Source organism: Mixophyes fleayi, chromosome 4, assembly GCF_038048845.1.
Source record: "Mixophyes fleayi isolate aMixFle1 chromosome 4, aMixFle1.hap1, whole genome shotgun sequence".
Classification (NCBI taxonomy): Eukaryota; Metazoa; Chordata; class Amphibia; order Anura; family Limnodynastidae; genus Mixophyes; species Mixophyes fleayi.
In genome coordinates, this window is record NC_134405.1 from 134,973,466 (window position 1) to 134,987,309 (window position 13,844).

The 13,844-nt window shown below is 41.8% G+C and overlaps 1 protein-coding gene across 9 annotated transcripts in view; it reads right to left on the reverse strand.

Moving 5' to 3' along the window:
• Nucleotides 1-13,844, reverse strand: part of HERC1 (HECT and RLD domain containing E3 ubiquitin protein ligase family member 1) — a 237,658-nt gene that overhangs the window by 116,139 nt on the left and 107,675 nt on the right. For all 9 annotated transcript variants that reach the window (XM_075208383.1, XM_075208382.1, XM_075208388.1 and 6 more), the window contains 5 exons: nucleotides 8,208-8,318; nucleotides 7,699-7,875; nucleotides 5,175-5,414; nucleotides 4,528-4,611; nucleotides 3,919-4,424 (listed from right to left, as the gene is read on the reverse strand). In XM_075208383.1, coding sequence (XP_075064484.1) covers nucleotides 3,919-4,424; nucleotides 4,528-4,611; nucleotides 5,175-5,414; nucleotides 7,699-7,875; nucleotides 8,208-8,318 — 1,118 coding nt within the window. The remainder of the gene's footprint in view (nucleotides 1-3,918; nucleotides 4,425-4,527; nucleotides 4,612-5,174; nucleotides 5,415-7,698; nucleotides 7,876-8,207; nucleotides 8,319-13,844) is intronic.

Sequence of the window (13,844 nt, forward strand, 5' to 3'; positions counted from 1 at the left end):
GAACTGTCCGAGGAAACTAAGAGCATGGAGATCAGAGGCTTTAACCCAGGACTGTTCTTCTGGAATGCAAGCTTTTCAAATCTACCAGAAACTGTAAGGAACCTTGCTATTAATGATTTACATTTCTGCATAGTTTTCATAGTGTCATCTGACTTCCATGCCAACCATAGACAGATGGCACATAATGTAGTAAGCAGAAAGGCTTTGAAACACACCTCTTCACTCTGTCTGCTCTGTACACTGTAAAACCCCCATACTTCTCCCTCATCTGCCATCATATCACATGATGAAAGACTAGGGGGTAAATTTATCAAGTTGAAAGTTTCTGGCGGGTTTGAAAAGTGTAGATGTTGCCTATAGCAACCAGACTCAAACCTAAAACCTGATTGGTTGCTATCATCAACATCTCCACTTTCAAACCCGCTGGAAACTCGCAGCTTGATAAATTTACCTCTGAGTCTGTGCATGTGAGTGGAGGCAATAGTAGTCTGTTCTCCAGAGAGATTTTGCTAAAGAGATAATGATTTGTAGGACAGCAAAGTAAATGACCATTAGATGCATGCTGAAAATGCACTTAACTTTCCATTTAAAATAAAAAAATGTGGGATTTCTTCTTTACTATTCATTGAGTATATAAAATGCTACAAATTGAAGATCAACAAACATGTCCCTCAGTGAGGTACTAACTCCTATTGGAGATTCCTTCCATCACCAGATGCTATGCACACACTTCGTGCCGGAGTTTTTCACCTATGCGTAGGGATTCCAGTTTTCTTCTTCAACAGAAAGTCAGAAAATCCCTCACTAAAATCCTTAACTGCTTACACGGCTGCCCATTGGCCTGGCCAACTGGAAGATATCAATATAGCAGCTTTGGCAGGGATTGATTTCCAAATTATAGTGATTTGGAATTGGCTGCTGTGCTACTGCTGTAGTGCTGGCTCAGGCAAAATTGAAGTTCAGTGGAACTTCAGTATTTCTCTAACAAAGCAGTAAAGTACAAAACAATAGTATAGAACAATCTGTTGCATTGAGGACCGGTGGGGACTACCAGATGTCAACATGATGACATCTCAGTCTAACCACAAGGTGGAGCACATCTGCTCCAGGACAAAGGAACTGCAGGCATTTCTGATAAGACACCAAAACAGAATTTTCATCTGATCTACCGGATCTCTCCGGTAGCGATGTTTCTGGATGAATGTTCTGACTGCTGAGAAGATCTGCTCCCCTTTTTGCTAACCCTGGGAATACTGCAGCAATGACCAGAAAGGTTTGCTCTGCCCATGGATTCAGTGCTGAAATATGACAGTCTTCCATACTCCAAGGCAGGCAACCGTTGTCACTCTCCACCAGTCCAAAAAAGCGAATGGTGACCCCTGCTGAGGTTGTCGCTTCTCAGGCACCAGCGGAGATAGATGCACTTTTGGGGAAAGTGTTTGAAGTTAGCTGGTCAAATGATGGTGAGACCTTTCCCACTTCAAAATAATTTTTGAACGGAACTGCAGAAATTGCCCCACATCAAAGGTGAATACCTTTGCTAGGACCTTAATGCACATGTGAACAGACATCTGTTTGAGAGCCAACAGGGACTTTACTATTCCCTGTGGAGAGACATTTATGTCCTTAGGTAAGAACACTGTCTGCTGATAGGTGTTGAACAGAAGACCCAAAAATATAATCTGCAGAGTGGGCTTCAGATTAGAGTTCTTGTAACTGATAATACAATCGCAAGCTTTTAATGTCAGGGCCGTATCCCTAACATGAGTCCTAAGCAAGACCAAAGAACTCACCTTGATCAGCAGTCGCTGAGGTATGGAATGACAGAAACTGATAGTGATGGGACTGGACTGCAAATCTGAGAAGGTACTACTGTCCCGCCCAGATTAGAACATGCAGGTACATGTCCTTGAAGTCCATTGTCACCATGAACTCATCTTGTTCCATGCTGTTGATGACCAGAGAGCTCAAAAACTTTATATTGAACTTGTTTACTTGCAACTGAATGTTTAACGATAACAGGTTCTAAATAAGTAGAAAGGAACAGTCTGGCTTCTGAACCAGGAAGAGATTTGGGTAAACACCCAATTCTTTCTGCTGTTCTATGATAGGAATAACTCTTGTGGCAGGAGACCGTCTGCATCTCTTCTGGGACCAGTGGGTTGATTCCACCACAGACGCCTGGCACTGTAAGTCAGGTATACATCATAGAGCTCCTGAAATCCTCACCCAAGTGCTTTTTTTTTTTTTCACTACCGGCCTGCTTTAAGACAGAGCAGAACGTTTTTACCCTAACGGAAGCCATTCAGTCCCTTATTTCTAAGTAGTTATTATGATTTTGGTCTGTCAGAATTCAGACCTTCCACCAATTGCTCCGACCACCTCCCAAATGCCTTACTGACCCAAGCTTAGGCCAAGCTGGTTCTAAGGGAGGCTTCTGCTGCAGTGTAAACTGTTTTAACAATATTCCAATTAGTATTATCCCGTGAGGTAGAAATGTTCGGAATGGTGGTGGTTTTAGTTAGGCGAGCTATGAGCGCATCCATCTTAGGGACTTCCATTTCCCCATATCCTCACTAGGGAGAGGATAAAGGAACTGCAATCTGCGCAAGACCTGAAATCTATGGTCAGGCCTAGCCAATGCTTTGGTAAGCAGGTCCTCAAAATAAGCAGATGAGGGAAAAGGAACAAGTCTGTTTCTTTTCCTATCAAACAAACAGTGAACTGTCGGGATTCTCGAATTTCTTGCTGTACCTAATCTCTAGTGTTTGCTTGTAGTAATCCTCCTCAAGATACAGAATTTTGGGTGACATGGAGCAGGGAAAAATCTTTGCTACTGTCCCTCCACCAGGCTTGGCATTGAATGTACTCCCCTTTCCAGACTTAGTAAACTATGAGAGAAGAAGAGATAGGATAGAAGCAAGTGCAAAATCCAGGAGGATGTGGAGCTGCAAAATCACAGGCCAGAGGATAGGGAAACGGCTAATAAATACATGCTAAGAATGCTTGTAATAGACAAAGTTACAAATCTAATTATGTGTTATGAAAAATGTATTGAGATAAATTGTTCAACTATCATGGAGGACCGATTTACTCTTTTACTAAATACCAACCACTCTATTTAATGAATACCCTAGATAATCTAAGAATTGTTCATACTTTCAAATAGCTTCTCAATGTGGCTCCAACCGGTTACAAGCAGCAACAGAAGCACGGATGTACACATAAATTTGTCTTCCTTTACCCCAGGCACAAATGCATGCTTTCAACATAATTTTTTTAGACAGGTATCAATTATCGGGCCTTTATATCTCCTATGATTAAAGATGAAGAACACAGGGATCAGCACTGCCTATGAGGACTGATAGACAGAACACTGTGTCTGATACAAGTGCTTGAACATTTATTTCATATCTGTCAATACATCCAATATTACTCCTAGCAAAGCAATCACATCTCTGAAGAAATGACAGGCAATAACATGACACCCGGGACAAACAAATAAACTGTAAAATTTAGCTGATAGATATACTAAGCAGTAAGAAAAAAACCTGAAAAACCCAAATGGAGATAATGGCATGTCATATCTCCACAAAAATAAAAAATGTAAAAATCAACATAATTATATTGGAGAATACAACCAGCCCCTGACGCTCTCAGGCAGAACATACAAAATCGAAAAAAACTTCCTGTACAACGTGTATTTACATCCTGGGTGGAGGCGAAAAATTTAAGTTGTTCATGATGTACCAACAATAGAGCAACTAACACCAAAGTTGTTTCACTGACATAGGGCTGTTTCAAGAAAATGTATTTTCTCTTTCTAGCGGATATGCTATTCTTTCTGTGCTCTCAAAGCAAACATTTTCATACATGTACAATAAATAGTAACAAACAGCTGCACTGAGATACTCATACCTGATCGTGATCTCAGGTTCATCCCACTGTACTTTGGCAGAAGTGCTGCCCTCCTTCACCACACCCAACAGAGTGGCATGCCGGCCTGTCTGCTTGTGAATACATCTGCCACCAACCCTAAGTCCTGTGTCCACGCCTCCAATGACAGCAAGAACAGGCCACACTTCCACACAGAGAGTCTTCAATTGTGATTCACCAAGTTCAGCCAGTCCATGTCTCCCATGTTTCCCCTTCTCCTCCTCATCACGAGTTTCATGCTCTTCACGACTCTGGACTGAACGACTTTTCTTCAGCTTGCCTCCGGCTTCCCTCAAGCAACCTTTGATCTTCTGTAAGCGCTCCACCATTTTTTTGTTAATGCAATGTGTCCAACGTTCAGTATGATGAAGTATTCGGAGAAGCTGCACACTTGACTCAGCCAGGACAGTGGCTACAGGACTACATATAGGATCACCAGGTAGCAAATCTCTAGGAGTACCTCTCATTTGCATGTCACAGATCTTTACCTAAAAAGTGAAAAACACAAAACAAATTCCTATATACTAACAAAGTATTAAATTCACAATGTAATTATATTTAATGTTTATTTTCTGTGTATGCATTAGATACCTTTTCTCCTGGATTGCTGCTGTAAAACATCACACATGGGTATAACTCTGCTGCATCCACATCTTCAAAAGCCAACTTGGGCTCCTGTCATGGAGAATCAAACTGAGTGACATACTAGAATACACACAACACTGTCATAGTCTAAAACACACAACAAAGAAATAATGATCAACAATTGTTAAGGAATGGTGGTTTAGGCTTCTTCAATAGTTGAAGTTGAATGGAAAGGGGCCATGGGATAATGAACGAGTATAGGTTTTAATGGGATCTGTGCCACTGTGTCTGTTCATTGAACACAATTCACTGGTGTACTGGAGCTTCTCTCTAATATTTATGCTAGCACACAATCATCTTCTCTCAGAGCCACTTATTAATCACAGTGAAATTAACATTTTACCATTGCAACATATTTATAGTATGAGGAGAACATTGGTATAAAAAAAACAACAACACGCCGTCAGCATTACAGTGACATCTCCATTTTTCCCCGGTGCCACCTTCATAAATATGCACAAAGACTTTCTCAATCACGCTTATGAGACCAACAACAAACATAATTTCTTCTTTAACATAATTAGCACCAGGACTAGACAATTAAACAACATTCTAAAATATTTAGATACTATTACAGAGCATCAGCTTCTCACCTCTCCATTCTTGCCAAAAGACACAGTCCGAGCTTCCATATCAAGAACACAGGTGACAAAGTCTCCCTGGGTAAAGCTGGGCAAGGTCAGAGTCTGCTCTCCATTGTGATAAAGATTGCCACTATATGCTCGGTACAGCCACATGTCTGAAGTGGTACGATGGTTGAAATCATGAACCGGCCACCGGGAAACACCAACGCAGGTTCCCTCATTTCCACGATTTTCTTTCACAATGTAAAACTGCAGGGTCAAAATACATTAGAATATATATTATATATAAGCCTAGCGGCGTGTGTTAGTGTGTGTGTGTGGAAAAAACTATTTTCTCAGAAAGGGCTCATCCAATTGACCTGAAATTTGGTATACTGACATTATTTGACCAAAAATTATAATAGTGAAGTCAGTTAACTTCCATCATCCCCCCCTTCCCCCCGTGGGAGGGGTAGTAAAGGCTAAATTTACCAGTTGAGGGCCCAAACTCTTGATCGTGTGGGTATTTATTTACCAGAGCCTGTGTTTGGTCATGGACAATTGTATGTCGCATTTTCACGAGTACGGAGAAGCAGTGATGTGAAAGTGCAGGTTATGAATACTGCCCTTCAAGGAAGACTGATTGAGCACAGCGATAAGGTGTTTAGCAGAAACGTTGTGTATCGAGAGGTTTTAGAACAGTAAGACGATTGCGATTAAGGATGTGGCGATGAAGGATGAGGTGATGGAGAATGATGAGGTGGTGACATGTGGACAAAACCATGTTAAAAAAGGGCGCTTACGTCGGGAAGTAACGCTCTTCCCCTGAGGAGGCCTGGCCTAGCCCTAAATGCATGACAAGAACCTTTTTAACACCCTTAAGTAGCTTGATTTGACTAGAATGCATGAGTATCATGCACGGGTTAACTTGTGTGTATATGTATATATATATATATATATATATATATATATATATATATCTCTCTATCTATATAGATATGTCTATCATTCATTAGCAAATATAATTTATAACAAATGGAAAGACGTAATTGCCCAAAAACACACAAATTCATATAACCAATTAGTATGTTATATTTTTCGATTTTATCTGCATTCTTGAGATGTTTGCAATTGCAGTCAAAGTCCTCTCAATGCTTCATCAGAATGTGCCATCAGAGTAAGTGATTAAATTATATTGCCAGGCCAGTAACATAATCTCACTATTATTATACCCATTTCCTTTTGGATGACCTACAAGGAAGAAAATTCTTATACCACTATTGAGGATCTCAGCACCGTCAGATTATGAGTAGCATTTTCTGTGTTCAGTGTTGATCAGCCACAGAACCTAATGTTCCACTCCTTAAGGAAACAGTCTATAGGGGATTTTCAATTCAACTCAATATGCCGCTGTATATTGCGGCAATGTACGGCTGCGCAAATCGCCACCTATTACGGTAAGGTTTCTTGCTGGACATCGCCACGGACTCTGCGGACTGTTCCGGAGGCACATCACGTTAAATTGAATGTCACCCTATGAACGCTATCGAAAGAAATGCAGCAGAGAACATTAAGTACAAGTGTGCCAATATCTTAAGTCTCTAAAACTACGGGCATCATGTAGAGTTGGACATAAAACTTGGTTCTATCTGCGTAACATACTGCAGATGGGCAACAAAAATGTATACGCATGTGTCTGCATGCAGATTTGGTTATATCTTACACTTATGACTCCTTACGATTGCAGAGGAGAAACATAAGAGGCGATCAAGCAAAGGCCATGTATAATAAGGGCGTGTTCACATAATTGCGACTGAAGTAGACCCGGTCACAGCTGCATATTCATTAGCCAGGAGCTGTGTCTTCTGTGGGTGCTGGAGGACTAGTGCAATGCAATGATGATGACGATCAGCAGCACTAACTAGCCACTTCTCATTGACTTATTTCGATTGACCCTTTTAGATGATAGTACTTAATTCATTAGTGTACAGCTGCTGCCATATCATATGAAGATGCCATTGTCTACTCACATTATTTGACATTACAATTTGGACTGTGGAAAAGGATTTTTAAAGGAGGAAATGACGGATGTTTGCATTTAATTTAATTATATTTTATATGGTATATATAAAACTTTCACATTTATTAATAAATACTGTCAAGACACTAATTTTTATTGTGCATTGGACACTTCATTACAAATAGGGTAATGCGAGTGTCGCATTTACTACCAACACAGTCAAGCCACATCTCTTCGCAATGAAGGGGCAAAAGTATACACACTTGTTACTCCTGGTGAAAACCTGTTGTATATGCTAGCGATATACAGCGAGACGCATCTTCTCCTTAAGTTTAAACCACAAAAAGCTCTATACGAGCACTTATATGTATAAACAAATCACATGTAAGTCACCAAACCAAGAAAAGTAAAAAAAGAGAAATCTGCTTTCACCAATCTAGAAAAACTCCTCGAAAAGTAACACTACAAAGCCAATGAAATAAATAAAAAATACCTATAAAAGAATCTTGCAGCAACTTTAAGCAACTTACATACCTTCCACTGATAGCAACCTGATGTCACCCCTGTTGATGCTAGGCCATATCCTTTGCCTCCACTCCCATGGGTTAAAATTTGTCCATTCTCCACAAGGCAACACTGAGCTTTTTCTGGATCAAAGGACACTTCTTGAATAGGTAAGTCTTCCTCTTCTTCCTCCAGCTCACCTTGCTTCTATTGAGTTAGAAAATAATATTGACTAACCCTTTATATGCAGGTAAAAGAGGCTTTCCAATTTACCATCTTCAAAATGTATCCGGGAGGTGCCTTTATGCATGGAGTTTAGCCCACACCTGTTCTCAGAAGCACTTAGTTTTTCCTGAGTAGTGTGGTTTAAGCTCTATAACACAAAAGAGCCTTCCGGGTACATGTGAATTACAATTACACCTGTGTGGTGGTGAAATTGTTCTGGCATTATATTCAGATTCAGTTGTGCTGCTGCTGTCTTATATGTTTATGTACTACAAAAGGTGGACTAAAATTTTAAGATAGCCAAAGTAGATTACCTGTAGCTTTGTTTCCTGCTCTTTCTCCTTCACTTGATGACAATGTTTAGCTTGAGCGATGGGAGTTTCCCACATACAATCCGAGAGAAGAGAGAAGAGACGCTCCACCACCTGCACAATAGAAATGAAAAATTAATCTCCGCCACACTTTCCAATTGTTGGCATAATTTTGTAATGTGTCATAAATATACAGTAAGACCTACTATATAATTCCATACAAACTTGTAATGCATTGTACAAAACACTGCTATATCAGCTTTCAGCTTAACTTTTCATTCGGTTTGCTGCATTTGGGGCTAATGAACAGATTGCTACCCAAGTCTATGAACACACTGAATAAAACAAAAGCATTTAAAAACGGGTGTAGTCAAGCTGCATCCACCGCAAGGTAATCACCTTTGTAAATATGACCACTGTACTCGCTAATCTGCAGGGCACACCAGAAATGTAGATTTACTGTATCAGGTGCTTCCTGCACCTAATTAATATGGAGGTTGCATTGATCATTATAGTAACAGAAGCTCCAGATGCATGAATGAATGCAGCTGACTGTATGTAAAGCCAAAATGTTTTCATTTTTATCCAGTGAGTACATAGCCTAACACTGGATAAAAGAAGCACACAGTCAGTCAATAACAAAACACAGTAAAGTCCAGCAATTAATGAGAATGTGCATCTCGGTGTTGCATAGTGAAGTCTAGGAATTGTTCTGCACAGGAAATGCCAAATCTCATACTTGCAATGTACAATTTAATTACAGATAGAGAGCTATAGAACAGCATCTTAAAGCAGAAGAAAAAAAACAAAGCAAAAAAATAAAACCTAACACCTCTGGACGCAAAAACATAAAATGTATTAAATCTGATAAAAGTGTGGACAGAGGACCAAGTGGCTGCCGACAAAGCCTTTGTGATGCAGCGCCTAAGAAGTACTCACTGATCTAGTGGAGTGAGCTGAAACACTTTCAGAAACCAGCTGACCAGAACTACAGTAAGCCTGCTGAACAGTGGAACTTGATCCATGTGCTTACAGTTTGTTTAGATGCCGACCAACCCTGCATGTGCGCATCATAGAGAACCGGATGTGAGTCAGTCTTTCAAACTCCCGACTCCAGGTAAATCCTGAGAGCTCTGACTACATACAAAAGAGCCACCTGTTCATGGTCACCATAACAACCAGATGCTCATAAGGAGGGAATGACTATCTTCTGATAATATTGAAAACGGGAGATCACCTGTGACAGGACACGGCCAAACTGCCAAGATAACATCTCCCACCAGCCTATCAATCCACAGGGATTACATGGGCTGTAACCCGGACTAGTCCTTAAAATGCACCTGGTGGACAGGGGGTAAACTTATTGCGGACATACGAGGGAGTAAAGCCGAAGGGACAGGAAGTGAGGAACAGTTGGAAGCCCTGACACGTAACAAAAGTGTGGAAGAAGTTAATTTCAGGAGGGACTGTGTGTTAGCCAAGATCTGGAGGTGGGGAAAGATAAGTATTACCCATTGTCTTCCAAATAACTTTTTATCCATATTAGCCCAATCTTCACCCAAAAGGTCAGATAAGCGAGATGATGAAGGAAAAGAAACTCTTGACGCACTGCCATTACCAGTTTGTTTATGCACTGGCCTCCAAAAGTTTCTCCACTCAAATCCAGAAGCTCTAGGCCTGAGTAACCTAGAAGCTCTCCCTCTTCCTGTGCAGAGAATTCTGCATCAGAATTCTCATCTAAGAGAATCTAAGAAAACAGCTGATGTTTTTGTGGTCTCTGAGCTTTAGGAACCTCAAGTAAGTTCTCCAAAGGAAAACAATCTAGCCAGCCACAAAACTGACTTTTCCAGGACCTTTGCCCAACCAACGGTACCCCTCCTGGGCCACAGATGTGGAGCCCACCGCTGCCTTAGAGACATTCTCCAACAGGAGAGTATCTACTCCAGAGAACCTGAAGAAAGAGGCAAAAGAAGGAGCTACAGTGACCCCTCTAAAATGCGCAGTCAATTTAGCCTACTCCACAATGGACTATGCCAGGGATTTCAACCGAACAAGTTCAGCCATGTAAGATGCGTCCCTCCCAGGTGTGAGCGAGTCAGGGTCCTCTGTCACGTGTGGTGTTCAATGTCCAGTGAACAAGCCGTAGGGAAATGCGCGTTTGTCTAACCAGAGACCACATGCAGAATCTGTGAATGATACTGTAGGACAAGTTGGGATTATCATGGCAGGTCAAATATTTAACCAAGATCAGGGTGCGCCAGATAGTTACCCATTTAGTGTGGACATGAGAGCAACAATTCACTTTTAATAATAGGGAACCTTATATCCATTGCTGACAATTGAGATTCAGACCAGTATTACTGGGTCATGATCCAAGGAAATTCTATTTTCCTTGTGCTGTTAACTATATGTCTCACCATATTAAAAGAAATAATATGATTTTAAATCCAACGGAATATTAACACGTTCTAACTGCAATTATATATACCCAATATAGGCGATTATCTCTGCATATCACTATTAATATATGGAATGTCCTATCCCTAAAATCAATTTGAATCTGGGGTTTAGCTATAGGAGTGGTCCTTCTACTATTCCCTAACTGTACACTTCGAGTCATTCCTGCTGTACCTTCCATCCAGCCTGGCTTCCCCATTACCTTTCCACTAAACTCCCCTCCACCATACTAGGGGCTAGATTTACTAAGCTGCTAAGTGGGGATGTTGCCTATAGCAACCAATCAGATTCTAGCTGTCATTTTGTAGAAAGTACTAAATAAATGAAAGCTAGAATCTGATTGGTTGCTATAGGCAACATCTCCACTTTTTCAAACCTGCAGCTTAGTAAATCTAGCCCTAGGTGCTTTTAACATCCCTATCGATAACCCAGCTGACTGCGCCTCCATCAAATTTCTTGCCCTTTCTTTTGTCCTTTGGCCTCACTCAGTGGACCTTGTCCCCACCCACTGTCTTGATCACTCCTTTGACCTCATCTTCTCTAACCTATGTGCTTTCTCTGACCACCATCTACTCTCCTTCACCCCGTCGTCATTCTCTGCACCCCCCCACCTAAAACCACCCTCACTAGGCGCAATCTTGATGTTCTTGAACCCCTCTCTTTCCCTCTCGAAACCCCTCTCCCCTCTTCCCAAACTGACCAGGCAACCTCTCTCTACAACCACTTCCTCACCATTGACTTGGACGCTGTCGCCCCTGCCTTGGCACTCCAAATTCAACGGCTTACTTCAGAAGTGCACTCATTCTGCAGAACACCTCTGAAGGAAATCTAGCTTCCTGGCCAATTTCCTTCACTTTAAATGTATCCTCTCCTCCAACAGTTCCACCCTCTCCCTTGCCAAACAGTCCTTCTTTAAGTCCCTCATTTCATCTCAGTCATCCAATGCTCGCCTCCTCTTTGCTACGTTTAATTCTCTCCTATGCCAGCCTCCCCCTCTGCCACTGACTCCCTCAATTTTAAGGGAGAAAAAAGAAGGCGATCGGACTTGAAATCTTCGTCGTTTCACCTTCAAGCCACCGTCATCATTCCACCATCCTCCAACAACCAACACTGGTGCTCCTTCCGCACTACATTGGTTGAGGAAGGCTACTCTCTCATTCTTTCCTCCCCCCCACCTACCTGCCCATTCCTTCTCACAAAGTTAGTAATAAACTCCTCTCAACCAAATCCAGGGGCCACTTCTCCATGCTCACTCTCTTGGATCTCTCTGAGGCCTTCGACACAGCGGACCATCCTCTCCTTCTGCAGACCCTTTTTTCTCTCTGCTTCTCTGGCACGGTCCTAACATGGTTCACCTCACACATTGCCAACCGCTTCTTTTGTGTTCCCACCCCTGACTCATCCTCACCCCCCTCCACCCTCCCAGTTAGAGTCCCTCTTTTCTCACTGTACACTACCTCCCTGGGCGATCTCATCTCTTCGTTTGGTATCCAGTACCATCTCTACCTCAACGACATTCAACTCTACATCTCTCCCCCTGACCTTCCCCCACCCTTCCGCTCCCGTGTTTCTGACTGCCTTTCCAACGTCTCCTTCTGGATGTCTTCACATTTTCTCAAAATCAACATTGCTAAAACTGAACTCATTATTAAATTTTTACCACATCTTGACCTCTCCATTACCATTATCACCACCATCTCTCTCCTGTTCCCCAACTCGGCTGCCTGGGTATTACCGTCGACTCCTCCATCTCTTTTGCGCCCCACTTTCAATCTCTTGCCCAATCCTGTCACTTTCAACTATGGAATACTGCCCTCATCCGGTTCTTCCTGTCTCAGGATGCCGCCAAAACCATTATCGACGCACTCATCATTTCCCGTTTCGATTACTATAACCTCCTACTCACCAGCCTCCCCCACTCCTATCTTGTTCCACTTTCCTCTATTCTCAATGCGGCCGCAAGACTTCTTTCTTTCATGTCACTCCTCCTCTGCTTCCCTTCACTGCCTTGCCTTACACTGGCTCACTTTTCTCTACAGAATCTTCTTTAAACTCCTGACCTTCACCCTCTCCCATTTCACTGTCCCTTATATCTCCAACCTCCTCTCCATTCACACTCTCGCTAGTTCCCTGCGCGCGACCAATGACCATCATCTCTCCTCCATACTGATCACCTCATCCCACATTAGAATTCAAGATTTCTCCCATGCTGCCCCACTCCACTGAACTGACCTCACTCATTGCATCAGTCTGTCCCCTAATCTGAGCACCTTCAAACGGGCTCTCAAAACGCATCTGTTCCTCAAAGCCTACCAGCCATCCACCTAACCTTTTCCATCCTTGTTCTTCGCACCTTACACATCCCTGTTCGCACCCCTCTTGCACTTGATGCCCTCCACTAGCTCCTCACGTGCCTGATGTCCGTTTCCCTAACCTTTAGTATGTAAGCTCTTACGAGAAGGGCCCTTGTCTCAATACCATTTCCTCCTCTTCATCACTCTACTTGCTTTGTTTGGAGCTTTTGGAGTCTTGGTTTTACTCATTTTGCTCTGTACTGTTGCACTTGTATGGTCTACTGTATATTATTTTGTATGGCGCCATATAAAGAAAAATAATAATAATAATAATAATAATAATAATAATAACCGCCGGGACAGAGAACATTGAATATACTTATTAAATTATTATGAACGTAAAGCAGATCTCTGCGTTCACTGAATCACACAATGCCGTTGGTCTCCTGAATAATTTAAGAACCTTTTCCTATACCTTTTCCCACTTAGATCTTTGCTTTAATATTTTGATTTTTTGTTTCTAGTTGCAACATAATTTTAATCAAATTAAACAAAAATTAATGTTTTAATTCTTCTCTTACTCCAAAGTGCATAGTACATATGTAACAACTTTTAATTTTTTTGCAAGTGAGGTCTGTCCTCATGAATAACCAGGGAGAAATGAACTGTACATGTGCAGATAGTCCTTGTCTACTGGCCAGGTCCAAACTAGTCCAGATTTGTTGGCTTGGTGCAGTTTGATCACATCAACCACGAGGATTTGACCAATATTTCAACTGCTTATTTGAATTTATGACAGGAGTAGAAACTGCTTTTCGCTGTGTATTCCATATGTACCTACCTACCCATCTCTGTGCGTTTCATCGCTACTTTTTAGTGGTGCGCAACA